Source organism: Embiotoca jacksoni, unplaced genomic scaffold (assembly GCF_022577435.1).
Source record: "Embiotoca jacksoni isolate LCO1_2020_lvr unplaced genomic scaffold, fEmbJac1.0.p SCAF_7, whole genome shotgun sequence".
Classification (NCBI taxonomy): Eukaryota; Metazoa; Chordata; class Actinopteri; family Embiotocidae; genus Embiotoca; species Embiotoca jacksoni.
In genome coordinates, this window is record NW_027185425.1 from 6,611,331 (window position 1) to 6,627,690 (window position 16,360).

Consider the following 16,360-nt stretch of genomic DNA (forward strand, 5'->3'; position numbering starts at 1 on the left):
GGGGGGGAGTCAGAGTGAAGACAGGAGAGGTGGGTTTTGAGGGATAGAGAGACGAGGTAAGAGTGGAAATAGATGAAAGGAATAGAAGATATATGGAAGCAAAAAGAGGCCAGAAAGAAAATACGAAGGCAGCGAAAAGTGGGATTTGGATGAGGAGGTAAATGCATGGCAAGGCAATGACACAAGCTTGTTCTTTTTACCTTAATTGGAGAGCGTGGCATTTGGTATATTTTTAGATGGTAAAACCAAGGAACAAGAACAATTCCATCTTAAGAGCTTTCATCATTTAACTGTTTCCTCTCAAACACAGACATATGCCAGCTTTTAAAATTAGACTCAGTTGAGTGTTACAACTGGCTGAATTAAGTCGCATGAGCTTGGTACTGAAAGGTTTGCATCTCATTTCATTATGACTCATTTTCAAACCTATTTGCCTCATTTCTACACCTCCAAACAAACGAGCAAAAATGTCACACGTCCATTTACTTTAATATCTTTTGAAACTGAACAAGCAGAGACTTCAGACATTTTTGTGATATACTGTAGGTGATCATCCATCACAGAGATATTTTTTTGTAAAACACGGTAGTGCAGGGAATGGTTGAAAAGCTCTCCTTGTCGGTACATGAGGAGGCGCTGACATCCAAGCTTTGAAATTCAGTTCGATGCTTTGAATTATATCATGAAGACTTTCAGACAGAAACTCAAACTGCTTGTGTTACTGTGAATACACCATCAAAGGGGTTGTAAAAATAGTTCCTGCTTGCAATAGTGCACTAGATATTGTAAATACTCTATAGTGAAAAATAAAAAAATTAAATCTCAATGGGAGTATTATTGATTTTATGGGTGGGCAAAATGACAATAAACATGAGACATGAGATGATATTGATGAGTCAGCAACATAGATTTTAATCAACTGGGTTGTTTTAGGCTATTGTGTAAAATGTTGGCTGTGTCAAGGCCATATTGGATTTGTACCTACCATAGCTCATTGTAAGGATATTGTGATAATAATTATATTGCCATGCAAACTGGCATACACACTGATATATTTTTGTATATTATTTACGTACTGTTTTCTATTATTAAATGTACAACACAATTCATTTAAATGATACAAAATATGTAATCGTTCAACTGGTTTGACTGTTCACGTTATCTAATCAACGCTTATCATACACGCGTACCTTTAAAAAGAAAACATTGACTTGTGCTTTCATGCGGGACACCAGTCTCCTGAAGGAAAGTTCTCTGTTTTATCCATCCAACATCCTCCAACCTTCGCCCTTATACGGACTTTATCACACTTTATACTACTTCACACGATTTTCTTCTTTGCTCCTGTCATAATGACTACGACCACTAGGGGTCACAAGTGGGTTCGGTAGTCACCTACTTGCCCATACATTTGTGACAGATGTAACTGCCTGTTCAAAAGTCTGATAACATATAAATCGGGTGAATGGTTTTACCCTGGATGACATCAATACAAATGGTATGTATTGAGTGTGTTTGCACCACGTATTGCCATGCAGCTATACGGTGTAGACCTTGGTTCAATGTGAGGCTCCGAGGCCACAGAGGTACTCACTACACCCGATGCTTCCTCTGATGCCTTTAACTCTCTTTGACAGCACAGTCAAGAGGCCATGACATGTCGTACATAAAACATGGCTTCATGCAAACTGTGGCTTTGGATGTTGCAGTTGTTAAACTTCAGTAGCAGCAAGGAGAGTTCTTAGCTTGTAGATCATACAGCTTGTAGTGCAAATATTTTGCTCTTTAGGCAAGAATGACAGCCTCGTGGTTAACATCCACAACCTGTCCGTTCATCAAACTAATCCACTTGAGTTTGCGTCGTAATCCAGCTCATTTGTCGCAGTCCAGGAACGGGACGCCAAATCGCATCTGTGTGGTTGCTACCTCCAGACTGAGTGATGGGGTCTGCAGCAGTTAGAAGTCAGGAGAAGGCCGACCAAGCTGCCGCATCCTCAATCACAGATGTGATGTCAGCACAAATCTGTGCTGTCACCGTGCCTGTGACCACTCACTGCGAGAGGAAAGAAAAGAGATGAGTGGCTGTGTCTGCTCCTGTCAGAGTGATATAGGGATGATATGAGGAGTGGGAGGAAAACGGAGATGAGGGGAACTGAGGAGGTGAGACAAGGGAAAACACATTAATAATACTAATAACATAAACCAGCTCACAAGAAACAAACATATTGCAATCAGGACACAAGAAAACCTGAGGACATATGACTGGCAGGACTAAAAGTACAATTATAAATAATTTGTCATGGATTGCGCAAGCACAAGTACAAATATATTTTGTGTCAGACTTGAGTAAAAGGATGTGTTATTGGAGTTGACAATCAAAGAGAACGGAGAAAATGGAGAGCATGATGACTCTGAATTCATTGTCACCAAGTATAAAACTCCAGAATGGAAGACACGAGAAACTTAAACCATAGCTCTACAAAAGCACAAATTGAAGACTATAACCTTGAGATTAAAAAGTTTTCACTTTTTAAAAAAAAAAATAATTCCTACTTCTTACTTACAGTCACCACACCATAATTAAATGTCTTCATTTTCAAAGTGGTAATTTTTGATGCAAAGGAATTTCACAAATCTCCATTTTAACTGACCTTTCCCTTGATCTGCAGTATCTGTTAGTGCTCAGCAACACTGTTATACTGTTGGTTTTTTTTCTTTTTCTCTCATCTCATGCTTTCTCTCGTCCTCTCTGCAGGGTGTCTCTTGTGTCTTTAATGAGCTACACATGCTTCACGCCTTACTGTTCATATCACATTGGACCTCTTTGCCCACAAAATGCTCTGGGGTCTAAATTTAGAGACGGTACATAGAGTTAATGGGTAAAGCAGAAAGACAGAACTGCAGAGAGATCCCCCACCGCCTTCCTGATGAAAGTCAAATATAGCCAGCAGGCTTGACTAAACTGTTATGTGTAATGCAGAGATGCTGAGATATGAAATGCACTGATGGAGGATTTATTATTGATTGCCAAAGAGTGTGTTATAATGTTGAAATGTTCCAGGGATTATTATTGATGTTTTAGATAATCCCAACTCCGACCCACCTCCAGCTACACACATGCAGTTCCCGTAGATGTTAGAACAATACATGCTCTACAAATCCTCTCTTACTTAATGGCTGCCTTCCTAAAACATCATATATGAGTGGTTTTAATCTCTCTAGAGTCTCTTTGTCATTATACGTTGTTGTTGTTTTTTGACCTCTGGACAGTGATAAGGCTTGACCACTGTTTGTGCTGAACTAAATTAACCTTTTCCAGTAATCTCCTTATCTAACTCACAGCAAGAAAAGAAATAAGGGTATTTGTCAAAATGGCAAACTCTTTTTTAGAAGGTATCCATAAATTATCATTCATCAGATTGACGTTTGGGAAACACAGTTAGTTGGCTTCTTGATGAGAGATAGATGTCTGCATGAAGCCAGAAGCCATCGGTTAGCTAAGCACAAAGTTCACATCTACTGTCCAGACTCCAGGAAGTGACTGTGCCTGGAAAAGGAAAACGTTAGAGACACAGACCCACATGTGAAACTATGACTTGTTTGCACAGGTGTTCCTGTACAAATTATACTTGAGATTTATGAAACGAAAAAGAATGAGCTTTAAAAGTGCTGACAGACGGATTTTGTTGGCCCGGGTGTCCAGTACTTATGCTAACAAAAGCTAATGGGTGAGTGGCGCTCGCTTCCTGTTTAACAAACTGACATGAAATTATTTCCTTATCTGATGCTTTGCAAGAAAGCGATTAACCACATTTCTCAATATTCATTTCAGTGAAAAGTGGCCAACGATTTTTTTTTTTTATTTTTTTTTTGGTGAGAACATTTGAGACGTTTCCACTTTTATTTCAGTCCCGCAGCTCTGTCGTCAGTCAGTCAATAATATCTGTGAAATCAGCTTCCCAGCTGGTATGAAGCATGTAAAATGTCCTGATGCATCACTGCTGTTATCGGACTTGTTGTACAATGTCTCTCTCAGAGGATATGATCACCCAGAGGTGATTTGCTCATAATTGACTGATGTGGATCCCGTGCACTGACGTCATGATCGTTTTTATGGATCTTATCTTTCCAGAGGCCATTTTAGGATCCATACTTTTCCCTCGCCTGTCTTCTGCAATCCTTTCGTTCTTGATTGTTGTGGGTTTTTTTTGTGCTCCTTTGTGTTCCTTTTGAGAGCAGACATGTAATAAAGCACAAACAGATTTACAGAGTTTCCACGTAAATGTCCAGTAAATTACAATCTGGTATCACAGTACAGTGGGAATGCTGAGCAGAGTTTAGAGTTGGACTGGACATGGTTGAATAGACCCAACTTGGGGTTGAAATTCAGTTTCTGAGCAGACGAGGGTTATGGTCACAGCCGCTAAGATTTAACATGAAAACTAATTAGAAACTATTGTAATATTTGTGTTCTTGTTATTCATGTCATTTTCTAAGCAAAATGCAAAAGATTATTTTTCCCAAATTTTCATAGTGGGAATGTTCAGACACAATATTTATTGAGTAGTTTAAAAATACCCATCATTGGAAACGATGATTAAATGTAAAAAAAAAAAAAAAAAAAAAAAAAAACCAGTTACAAAACCAAAGATATTCAATTTACTAAAGAGAAATGCAGCAAATCTGCACAATTTAGTGATTGGAAAAATATTGTGTTTGCCATGTTTTCCTTTAAAAAATAATCTAAAGAGTTCATCCAGATTGTTGCTGGTGAATTTTCTGTCAACTGACCAATAAGCTAATAGACTAAACATTTCAGCTCTGCTAAACAATATGCAGATGTCTCCTTCTATACTTGCGCCTGGGACTGAGATTTAGAAATGGCCTCATTGTAGATTCAGGACAGACAACATCTGAGGAAAGAGTTTCTACTACAGCATCTACAATTAGTTGGTATTTCAGGATGAAAGAGAAATGAGACAGTTTGGCAAAATTGAAGGGATCCCTGACCAGAGATCATCACTCTTGGCCTTAAATTCTTGGCAGATGCAGTTGCAGGTTAACTTGTCATCCTAAAGCTAAGTAGCCTACCATCAGTGTGTCTCTGAAGCCAAAACAAATCCTATCAATCCTGCTAACCTTTCACAGTGACTTTTAGGTCTTGCTCATGCGCGTCTACTCGCTGAACAGCAGACCCCCAGGACCGCTGTGGGGTGCGGAGAACAACCGGTGGGTTGTTCTAACTGTTCAAACTGTGGAGTGATGGCTTTCCAACGGGACTGTGAGCCAAAGCAAAGAAACCTGAAGGGAATTCTAATCTCGCATGCACTCAGTTCGCCAATTACACCGTGGTGGATCCTGCATAGATAGAAGCTCAGTACAAGATGATTAATGACGTCAACTATTTTTGTCTGACCGGCAACTCCGTCTCGGTTTATCCTTTTCCTCACACAATATAACGCCACTCTTTCATGCTGTTGTTTCACATATTGATGGGCATACGGTCTCACTATCTGTCACACACACGCACGGAAAAGGGGTGTGAAATTAAACAAGCTGCAACGCTTCTGCTGCAGTGTTTTGCATTTCAGATGAATGATTGCTGTGGCTGTTGTCTCCTGAGAAGTCGTAATCCTGAATCGAAACAACCAAATGTTTGTTCAGTCAGTCACTTTCACGGTAGACGCATTATTTTTTCCTGATAGGTTTAACTTGTTGTTCTCTCCTCTCTCTCTAGAGATTTCACCTGCGAGAGGAAGATATGAGGTTAGCGTGCTGCTTTTGGATCCTTTGGTTTCTGCTGGTGGTAAGCGCTTCTCTTTCTCACAGAAGGATGTACTGGCAGGTAACTTTCCAAAGGCCCCGCTCTTATTTTTTTTCCATTTGGATGCTGTATAAGTGCACTGAAATATAGGATTACATTTTAATCAAATGGACATTTAATATGTTGCGGTCCAGTGATTTTATTTTATCAGCAAAAATCCCCAAATTTCATGATTAAGTTTCACTCATTCTAATTAATCATTTCAATTTTATAATTAGTTCAGCATCAATGGATAACCTAAAAGATAAATGATCCATGACTACATGTGTTTCTTTGTGCGTTTGCCACCTTCCCACAATATCTGATCCCAAAGTTTTTGTGCAGATGATCACAATCTAGGATTTTTATGTCAACACAGAGGTGTGGATCTGGACACAAAACACAAATGTAATTCCTGTTGCAAGCCACATTGCCGAGAAGTGGTTCTAACGATGCATGCGGTTGCATTGTGAACACTTTTAGCACTGGATTGGCAAGGCATCAACAACAACAGAACTTCCCTGCAACTATAGACAAAAAGCATTGGCCCAGTGCTCCCTATGCTCATGTCACACCATGTAGACTTTCATCCAAATGCTGATTAGAAGTATGGAGTGTGGAGAGAGTAGTAAATGTGGACTTTAGCAGGGAAAAGTCCGGAACAAATTCAAAATACCACAATACAACTTGATTAATCCAATAAAACATATATACAATGTGTTAATTCAATTCTTAGGAAGCATAAGGAAAGAGGGAAATAACCTGAAGCATTAATAAGTACGTTTCAAAATATAAGTGTCTGACACACATGAGGTTTCGGCGGTATCTATAATTCCCACTTCATAACTGATTACAATAACGTACACACCATGGCACATACATGGCATAATTTGCCATACAGCCACACATACCATATGTTTAGTTGTATGCCACACATGACTTAAATCTCATTAGTAGCCTGCAGTATTAAGATCCTAATAAAGGTCTTAATCTTAAATCTTGATCTGAGATTCTTCTCGAGCCCTTGATCTGATTTCATGGCATCTTGGAGGGTTGAGTCATATTCACAGTGTAGCCAACCCTTTGACTGACTGCATCAATTAACTTAATGGGGCCGTTGTAATCATCAATCAAAGATCTTAACATAAATGTGATATCTCAGACAGATCATGTCGGGGTGTCACATTTCAGCACTCTGCCCTGTCATCTAGAAATATGCGGATTACTCACATCAAACGTTAAAATGAAGTCCTAATGGCTCTTCTCAACAGCTACAGGCTTAAAGACGGTGCTGTAACACATTGTATTTTTGACACTAAACTTTCTAAAGCTCAGTTATCCAACTGTGTCAAAGCATGTTTATTTTTTTTCAACACCTCCCTCTGCAGAAAAACGCTTCGTGAACCGCCCGGGCCGAATGAAAAAACATTTGGTTCACTATCCTTCAGTGTCACTGTGAAATGGAATATTACTGTTTCAGTTTCCGTTGCTGTTCAGTATCAAGCTTGACATTGATGTGTTCCTACCAAATGTTTAATGCCTGACATACCTGTGCCGATCTGCCTTCTGTTTCTGTACTTTGCTTTTCGAGCGGCCTTGTCATGCTGATTTGAAAAGAATAAAGAGTTGTAATATGTGAGGAGAGGCTCTGACATGCGAGGATTTCTGAGAAAAAAAAAGAAGATTTTCCTTCTCATTCAGCTCAGCTGTTGATATTGGTGGTGGCCTGGTGGTCGTATGTATGACGTCATTTACTTCAATGCTTGGAGTGACATCATATGTACGGCTGCTAAACTGCTACATGGGACATCAGCACTCTCACTGAAAGTGTTTAGTCTTTTACAAGCTTTTTATCAAACAGGTAAGGAAGATATTTTGATCTAATGCGATTTTTTTGTTTCCTCCACGAGTCAGGGATATGTTGGTTTGCATGGCAACCGTGATAAGACATGCGGACACAATCTCCCTGGCAAAGTATTAAATTCAGGAAATGCATCGCAAAAAGGAAGATAAGTCACAGTAAAATGAGCTCCATATCATCCAGTGAGCAGGATGATCAAAAGCAGCATTTCACAGAGCGAGTTTCTTCATTTTAATGCTACCTCCAAATACAAATAATGGAACAGAGATAAGATTCATTTGGAGAAAATCAGCATCTATTGTGAGTGCCAAAATGCACTTTAATCAGTTACATGAATGGAAATGAATTTCAAAGCAGAGTGAAATCCTCATCAGATAAGTTTCTAAAAATCTTCCACACTCCTTCTGCCATTAAAATGTTTCATCTTATATAAGAATGGACATTTTTAACCAAGCGTGATAAGACATAACAGAAATATTACAATTTGAGCTTACATGACCATTCAAGATAATATTTACACTTATTTTGACTATCAAAACTGAAAAAATGCACACACTAACTCCCTTTCTACACTCTGTGCTGCACTTACATTTAAAGTCAGTGTGGAGCAGGTTTTTGGCCGTCCTCTTCTAAACTCTAATATCATGTTGTCTCCACAGCGCAGGGCGGCGGTAGTCACTGAGCCAACCTCAGACCCATCGCTCAGCCCTGGACAGAGCTTTGCAGAAGGACAGAGCGAGCAAGCGCTGAGCCAGGGTCAATACAAATGTCTTGAGCTGTCCAAAAAAGACCACAGAGAAAACAGAACCGGTGAGAAGCCCAGATTACATGACATACAACTGAAGAGGCAGAAAGTGTGTGTCACTGATTACAGTCATTATACCCTTATTTTTTTTATTTTTATTTTTTCCTTTCTGGAGGTGTGTTCTGTGGTCATGCGTGGGATGGTTTATTGTGCTGGGAGGAGATACCAGCTGGGACATCTGTAACACAAAACTGTCCAGATCAACATGACCTTGACTCAACTGGTAAGACGGCTTTGCACTTTTCTCACCAACAAAACACTGGCTGAACTGAGACCTGCATGAATCCGAGGGTTTCCTGCAGAACATTTTAATTCCTAGTCAGCAATTTAACACCGGGGAAATGATCCAAACCCAAGCCCAAGAAAACCGTCTTCCCTTTTACTGTGCTCTGAGCATCTGAGTATTTTTAGTGTCACATATCTCCTCACTTTGAATACACATATACAGTGTAGCACGTAGCATTAGCACTGAGGGGACTATATTATCTTAAAAACATCAGCTGTTTCATTCATGCTGGACAGTCATTGGTGCTCTCGCCACCTGTTAAGCGACCAGCTGACCAGTCGGAAATCCAACTTCAAATTAATTAACTTCTATGTTTGTTTATCATTAGCCATGGTATCAGATCTCGGTATGGTAATACCAATCTGTTGGTCGGTCGGTCCAACACGCTGGCCCCGATTGAAATATCTTTTGAAGGGAATGGTCATGAAATTTGGAGCCCAGGATAAATCCTGGTTCCTTCATATAGCACCACCAGCAGGTCAAAACTTTCACTTATCCAGTGAGATATGTCTATATTGAGTGGATAGGTTGAATTTTCATGGTTTCCAAGAAAATGTAGTTTGATGAGTTTGATGATCCCCGAACCTTTCCTAGCCTGACTCTGCCAGATTTCTGCTCACAGCTTCAGTCTTCACTGTGTTTATTGTCTCATTAAGCTCACATTAAGTTGTTTTTTTTAGCCACTCTGAAGGGTGGACCAATCAGTGGCTGATGTGCAGGTATGTGGAAGTAGTTCCTACTACTTCCACATACCTGCACACAATACTTTCAAAATTAACCTGAGGTCTCCACCTCTTCGGATGTAATGACTGGAAAAGATTCCCTACGGAGCGTTGCCGAATCCATATATTCACGCAATAAATTTGAGACTGGCAATAACAGTCCAAACTTTTCCTTCAGTGCGACCGGGTTTACAATTTTGGCTTAGAGTGAAAATTCTTAAAAACTACTGAACTGATGGCAATGAAAATTGGTTAAGACATCCATTTACCCAGTCTGGATAAAGTGCAACAGTTTAGAGAATCTACTTGCTTACTTACTTGTATACTTGCACAACCATTACCATGTTTTATTACAAAGTACATGCAAAAACTGAAGCATCAGCTGTAATTTTTATTTAGTATTAGTATACGATTGTGAACGTGGTAAACGTTGCACCTGCAACATAAGCATGTAATCTAAGCCTTATCTTTGTGAACATGTTAGCGAGCTAACATTAGCATTTAGCTCAAGTGCCTCAAATATGTTAAGCCTTGGAGAACTGTTAGCCTGGCTGCAGACTGTCAAATAGGCTTATGTGTGCCTTCACAACAGTGAGTACAAATGACAGCAAGTATTAAAGACATATACACGGGATAAAAGGTACATCATTACCACATTGTATTATGTTAGCCAAGGAGAAGGAAAACAGGCATTTATCTATATTGAAAATGACTGTGTTTATCTTAGTACTTAATGTTTGGGTTACAGCACAGTTAGTTTCCATAGCGTGTGCAATTTTTACATTGTGAGTAATGTAAGGCTAAATAATATCTAGTTGAAGAGCTCTAGAGTCAAGCCATGTCTGATTTAAGAGATGAAATATGACAAAGACAGGGGAGGTGAGAGAGATAGCAGAGGAATGAATAACGAGAACGTAAAGGGGGAAAGAGAAGCAAAGAAAAGAGGAATTACTTAAAAAAAAAAAAAAAAAAAAAAAAAAAAAAAAAAAAGGACAGGCAAGCTGGAGTCAGAGAGACGGATGGGGAGAGAGAATATGAATGAGGGAACAGAGAAGGTGCTTTTGTAAGAGATGGCTCATAAAAGATCTTCCCAAAATGCCTGTGATGCTGCTAAGAGTCCCCTTATGGATTCTTGAAAGCTGATGCTGCTGATATGAGGCCTTGGGGGAGACATACAGTTGGAAGTGGTTGTTGAACAGTTGATGAGCTGTCAGAGAGGACTGGGCAGTCGGGCTACAGTGGTTCGTGTCAGGAACGATGTGATCTCATTCTTAGCTCAGCCATATATCTTCACTACATGTGGTTTTAAGTCTAACATTTGAGAATTGACCAGAAGTTAACTCCAAAGGTGGAAACTTCTGTTTGACATAAGTTTTGATAATGTGTGCCAAGTTAAATTAATTGCAGTTGTTTGGTAATGCCAAGATTTAAGGTCCGGTTTGTGTGTTTGGATTATGTTAACATACTACTCCTGAAAAACAGCCAAAGAATACAAAGTTTTGCTCCCGAACTCTCTGCTAAACAAACAGAAGCAGTAAACTGTGCCTATGAGTAATTTAATACAGTATATGAAACTCTCAAGATATTCATTGATGGATTATAATGTTGTCAAGCATTTTTTTCTCTCTCTACAGAAAAAGTGACCAAATATTGTGATGAATGGGGTAACTGGATCCAGACTGGCTCAACCTGTCAACCAGCTTTAAAGGACGAATTAGAGGTAGTTGTACATTTGCTGTTTCCCTGTAAGTACAACAGATGAAAAAAAAACAAAACAGTTCTGAGACCGTTCCTGTACAACAAGAACGGTTTCAGTACTTTTTATTTTTTATTTTTTGAGTGCAGCATGAAGTGGGCGGGGGGGTATTTCGAGTTAGGTTGCTTGATCAACATCAGCATGTTTTTTGAGACTACACATTTAATTTGGTGTCAAATCTTTGGGGAACAGAAAGTAGTGGCAGGGAGCCAAATCCAGTGAGTGGAGGGGTGGGGAGGAATGACTGTGCTCCCCCCCCTGCTCCATACGTAAACAGGAATAGTCTCAGAAGCTTTGATTGCATCTTGTAATGGAAAAACAGGGCAAAACTTGCATGAGATTGTGTTCACTAATTTGTACTTTGAACTGTCATTATTGTTTCCAGAAGAAAGACCCACATTTTTTAAGGGATGCTGTAGGAGAGCTAACGGCGGAGGCTGCCGGAGTTAGCACAGAAGAAGTCATCCTTGAAAATGAGAAGAAATGCCAAGAGAAAATGAAGAATGATCCACCTTACAATAAATCAGGTAGTGATGCTGTAGGAGAGCTAACAACGGAGGCTGCCGGAGTTAGCACAGAAGAAGTCATCCTTCAAAATGAGAAGAAATGCCAAGATAAAATGAAGAATGATCCACCTTACAATAAATCAGGTAGTGATACTGTCTACTACCTTCTACCCATCATATTCCGCTTCCTGTCTGCCGAATAGGGCTGGATGCTAAACTTCAATACCTTTATGGGACCAATTGAATTGCTTTGACACTATATAAAAAATGCCTTGTCATTCCGCATCAAACTTTGATAACTTGATGCTTCTTTGCACGAACACATTTTTGTTTTGAAATGCATTACTTTTGCTCCATTTACACGGGAGTAAATCTTATCTGGTTCAGTGAGACACAGCATTTACCATGTGTAGCCTCGACTTAGGCGGCCTGCCAACGTAGATAAAATTAACTTGGTTACAACTGAGGTCAATTTTGCATTGGAATGCCTCATTTCACTCTATTCAAAGAAATGATTGGCCAAATACCCACTAACTATCATCTATTTATAGCATGTAAGGCGTTAAGGGAACATTGGTAAATTGTAGCATCGAGTGATAACTTCATTAAGTCAGTGAAAGTCACTGAAGGGACATTTGTAAATTGTACCTAAATAAAACAGCTGGGGTTATACTCTGCTACTCTATACTGCATGAAAACTAAAGATCTGTAACATAATGTGTACTATCTGTTTTTTAAAATGGAGTCTATAAATCTGGTTTCCAAAAAGTACCAAACCCTACTGCCAACAAAAGTTTTATCTTATAGTTCTCTACACCGACTTTCAAACTTATGAAAAAGAGGTTTGAAACATTTGTTTGTTTGTTTTTGTGTGTTGTTGTTGTTCCAGGCCTTTACTGCGGTCGTATCTGGGATGGCTGGCTGTGCTGGGACAACACTCCAGCGGAAACCTACGCCTCCCAGAACTGCCCCAGTTATTTTGTCGACTTCGACACCACAGGTGAGCAGTGAGGATGAACAGGTTATGCTCTGCTGATACAATATGAATTTGCTTCCGATAATCTTTCGACTATACTTGGATTTAATCACAAAATTCATCTTTAAAGAAAAGGCAACTAAGTACTGTGGAGCAGACGGACAGTGGTTTCACCATCCAGGAAGCTGCAAGATTTGGACCAACTATACGCTCTGCACAATCACCCACGAGAAGAGGTTGAAGGTAATGTATTGTTAACGTAAACAGTTCCATGTGAATTTATTGTACACCTTCTCGTAAAATCTCAATTTATCTCTCCAGTATTTTGTAATGTTGACACTATCCTTTTTGTCCTGTAGAAACTAAAGATGCTTGAGCATGAACATAAATGTCTCCTAAAAATAGACCAGGATCCACCTTTTAACGGCACAGGTAGACAGATTCTTTCCTATGCTGGTATTGTATATGAGTGCAATTTGAATTTTCATGTTTGAGTGTATTAACAAATGACTTGTAAACATCTGTTCTCCTGTTTTTGTGGCGTTGTTGGTGCTACAGGTCTTTACTGCAGTCGTAACTGGGATGGCTGGCTGTGCTGGGACGATACTCCAGTGGGAACATACGCATCTCAGAATTGCCCGGATTATTTTTTGGACCTTCACAACACTGGTGAGTTGTAAGATTGTTCTGTTTATTGTATTTTTCAAGATGAAGAATGCAAGAGTATTACACTGTAGTACATCTACTTCCTTTTAGAAAAGGCAACTAAGTACTGTGGAGAGGATGGTCAGTGGTTTCGCAATCTAGAGAGCAACTTGACTTGGACCAACTATACACTCTGTGCTCTCAACACCAAGGAGAGGTTGAAGGTAATTTACTGTTTATGCAATAACTACTCAACTGTGCAACAATAATATCCATCATCATGGAGCTGGCCTCTTTCAGCAAACCGGATTTAGGAAGCCTGATTGCATTAATAATGCAGTAATTTACAAAGTACTTTTAAGTTCTTCTGATAGAATATCATTACTGTAGAAGGAACAATGAATTCCCCCATCCAACATCACTATGCCATGCTTTAAACTTCCTTATTTACAGTTTCGCTTGGTTGATAATGCCTCTGTGTGTGTTTTTGTGATGTTCACGTCGTTAAAATGAAGGTAGCTGCCCAGTTCTCCAGAGACCCTGAGGTCGAGTCTGCCAACGAGGCTACAATCAGTCCCATGGTAAATCGAGAGGAGCAGGAAATTGTGGGGAAAAAAATCCTTGACAGCCAGTACAAATGCTTCGAGAAAATGAATCGAGATTCACCTTATAACAAATCAGGTAAAGACAATATATATGCTGTGACTCTCTGCTATTGTTCATCTCTTCTCCAAATGTCTGACCCTGTTTTGCGGCTTGGCCGGTGTCGCAGGTCTGTTCTGCAGTCGTAACTGGGACGGCTGGTTGTGCTGGGAGGATACTCTGGCGGGAACTTTCACCTCCCAAAACTGCCCTAACTATTTTGAAGATTTCGACCCCACCGGTGAGCAGTAAGACTCTAGATTGTTGCCCCTTTAAAAGTCTGCAGATGTGGAGAAAAAGATGTATTACTTAATTGTTACTTTCAGAAAAGGCGACAAAGTATTGCGGGGAGGACGGGCAGTGGTTTCGCCACCCAGATACTAACAGGACTTGGTCCAACTACACACTCTGCAATGCAAACACTAAAGCAAAGCTGAAGGTAATTTATTTAAGATAAAGTATCCAGCTATTATAAATCTACTGCATGGTGGCCACAGTAGGATGCCAATCCTTTCTTTTGTACCAGGGGATCTGCAGTATTTGGAGTGTCGGCAGACGGGAGTAAATGTGGGAATTGGGAATATATGGTTCTCACCAAGTTGCTCATAAATATTGCTAAGAGGCATAACTCTCCTACACTGATATAACACACATATACAGAACGTATCTAACATTTCATGCCACACATTAGTTTTATGCATGTGTTTACATGTAAGAAAAGAAAGCTACAAAAAAGTGGTTTGGTTAAAGGTTACTGATTATCTGCTTACAACTCTAATTTGTATTTTTAATAAGCTGCCTTAGCACTTATCTCAACGGAGAGGAAGGACAGGCAAAGCAGGCTTTGTTTGTCTGGTCACACAGACTTTGCATCTACTGTAACAAAACCATCAAACTATTCCAAGCCTTCTGTCCATCAGGCTGTACAGTCAAAGGGAGTCTCCCAACAGACATATGGACATCATCACATGTTAACAACCTTCTTATCCAGAACAACACCGGGCCGCAGTAGCAAGCTGCTAACAGCAAACCAGACCACAACACCACAGAGCTCATTCCAATAATTTGACATAAGAGGACATCAGAAACCCACATAATTCTCTTACAAGCTAGGAACACACCATTGACAATGATCTAGTGTTATCCATTGCAGGATTATGCTGCATCTTTCTAAATTAGTTGACCCTGAACATGTATAGCCTCATTTTACTATCACCAAAAGCAGTTTTTATTTATTGTTATCATTGTTTATTTGATGTTTTGGCTACTCAAGATTTAGCCGATTTGATTTTTCCATTCACAAATAACGTGCTCTTTGATTTTGCCAATTATTATCTTATCGGAAGGTTTCCTATTATCAATACACTTACTAGAAGAGCCTGCAATACATAGAGAACTATTGCATTTCTTAAAACAGTCGTGGAGGGATTTTATTCCTGCTTGTAAAACATTGTACCCTTAATGTAAATGGCATTCACAATCATAATATTTTTTTCATCCTGGGTCTCATTCTAAAAATGCTGCATTTTGTGTGTCATGAAGACGACAACCGTACTGAAAAAAAGCTACTTTTTCAGAAAATACAACATGTGAATCCTCAAATAGATGGCATTTGTTTCACTTACTTTCTTTGAACCTGTTCCTAGTAGTAATGTCACGCGTATTATCTGTAACTTGTGTTGTTTTTTTTTACAGTCAGCGTACATCCTGTTTTACATGGCAATCGTGGGCCATGCTCTGTCCATAGCCTCCCTGCTCATCTCTCTGGCCATCTTCTTCTACTTCAGGTAGAGGATTCTGTTTAATGTGTGTACCCTGAATATCAGATTTGAACAATATGAGGTTGTAGCAATGGCGGCTGGTGATAAAGACCTTTTGGGGGGGGGGGGGGGGGGTAAACAAACTGAAGCCAGACTTCTGCTAAGCCAAAAAATAAATAAATCCAAAAACAACACAACACACACTAATGTTGCCTAAACACTAGCCAGTAGCATGACTTGAATATCAATTTTGCCCTTCTCCCCTTCTGGTTTGCACATTTCTCAATGACTCTAGTTAAAGTCAGTCACGTCAATCAGCTTCTTTTCCACTGACAGCATGGCCAGTGTGTCTCAATCTGCAGCAGTCTGTGTAGACGAGGACACGGGGATCTGTGTGTTGTTACCTCGATGTGTGCACACCGCTAGTGTCTGTTAGAGGCCTTCATCAACACGGATATTGACACATTTACTCGGACTCCTCAGAAGTACATTATCCGTACCCGAGTACTCGTCTCATTCCCAGAAATAACATAATTTTCTGCAGTTCCTCTTTAAGTTTCCATTCCACTACCAGTCAGATAGAAAACAAGCAGGAGTA

At 39.7% G+C, this 16,360-nt stretch overlaps 1 protein-coding gene across 3 annotated transcripts in view; it reads left to right on the forward strand.

The window, feature by feature from the left end:
- calcr (calcitonin receptor) overlaps window positions 1-16,360 on the forward strand; it is a 58,838-nt gene that overhangs the window by 23,691 nt on the left and 18,787 nt on the right. The window contains exons 2-15 of one of the 3 annotated variants that reach the window (XM_069176112.1): window positions 5,738-5,845; window positions 8,324-8,474; window positions 8,585-8,692; window positions 11,112-11,200; window positions 11,619-11,883; window positions 12,629-12,739; window positions 12,846-12,958; window positions 13,075-13,147; window positions 13,274-13,384; window positions 13,472-13,584; window positions 13,876-14,041; window positions 14,133-14,243; window positions 14,329-14,441; window positions 15,698-15,789. In XM_069176112.1, the coding sequence (XP_069032213.1) occupies window positions 5,762-5,845; window positions 8,324-8,474; window positions 8,585-8,692; window positions 11,112-11,200; window positions 11,619-11,883; window positions 12,629-12,739; window positions 12,846-12,958; window positions 13,075-13,147; window positions 13,274-13,384; window positions 13,472-13,584; window positions 13,876-14,041; window positions 14,133-14,243; window positions 14,329-14,441; window positions 15,698-15,789 (1,700 nt within the window). In that variant the 5' untranslated portion in view covers window positions 5,738-5,761. The remainder of the gene's footprint in view (window positions 1-5,737; window positions 5,846-8,323; window positions 8,475-8,584; window positions 8,693-11,111; window positions 11,201-11,618; window positions 11,884-12,628; window positions 12,740-12,845; window positions 12,959-13,074; window positions 13,148-13,273; window positions 13,385-13,471; window positions 13,585-13,875; window positions 14,042-14,132; window positions 14,244-14,328; window positions 14,442-15,697; window positions 15,790-16,360) is intronic. The other 2 variants (XM_069176113.1, XM_069176114.1) reach the window with 2 other exon arrangements.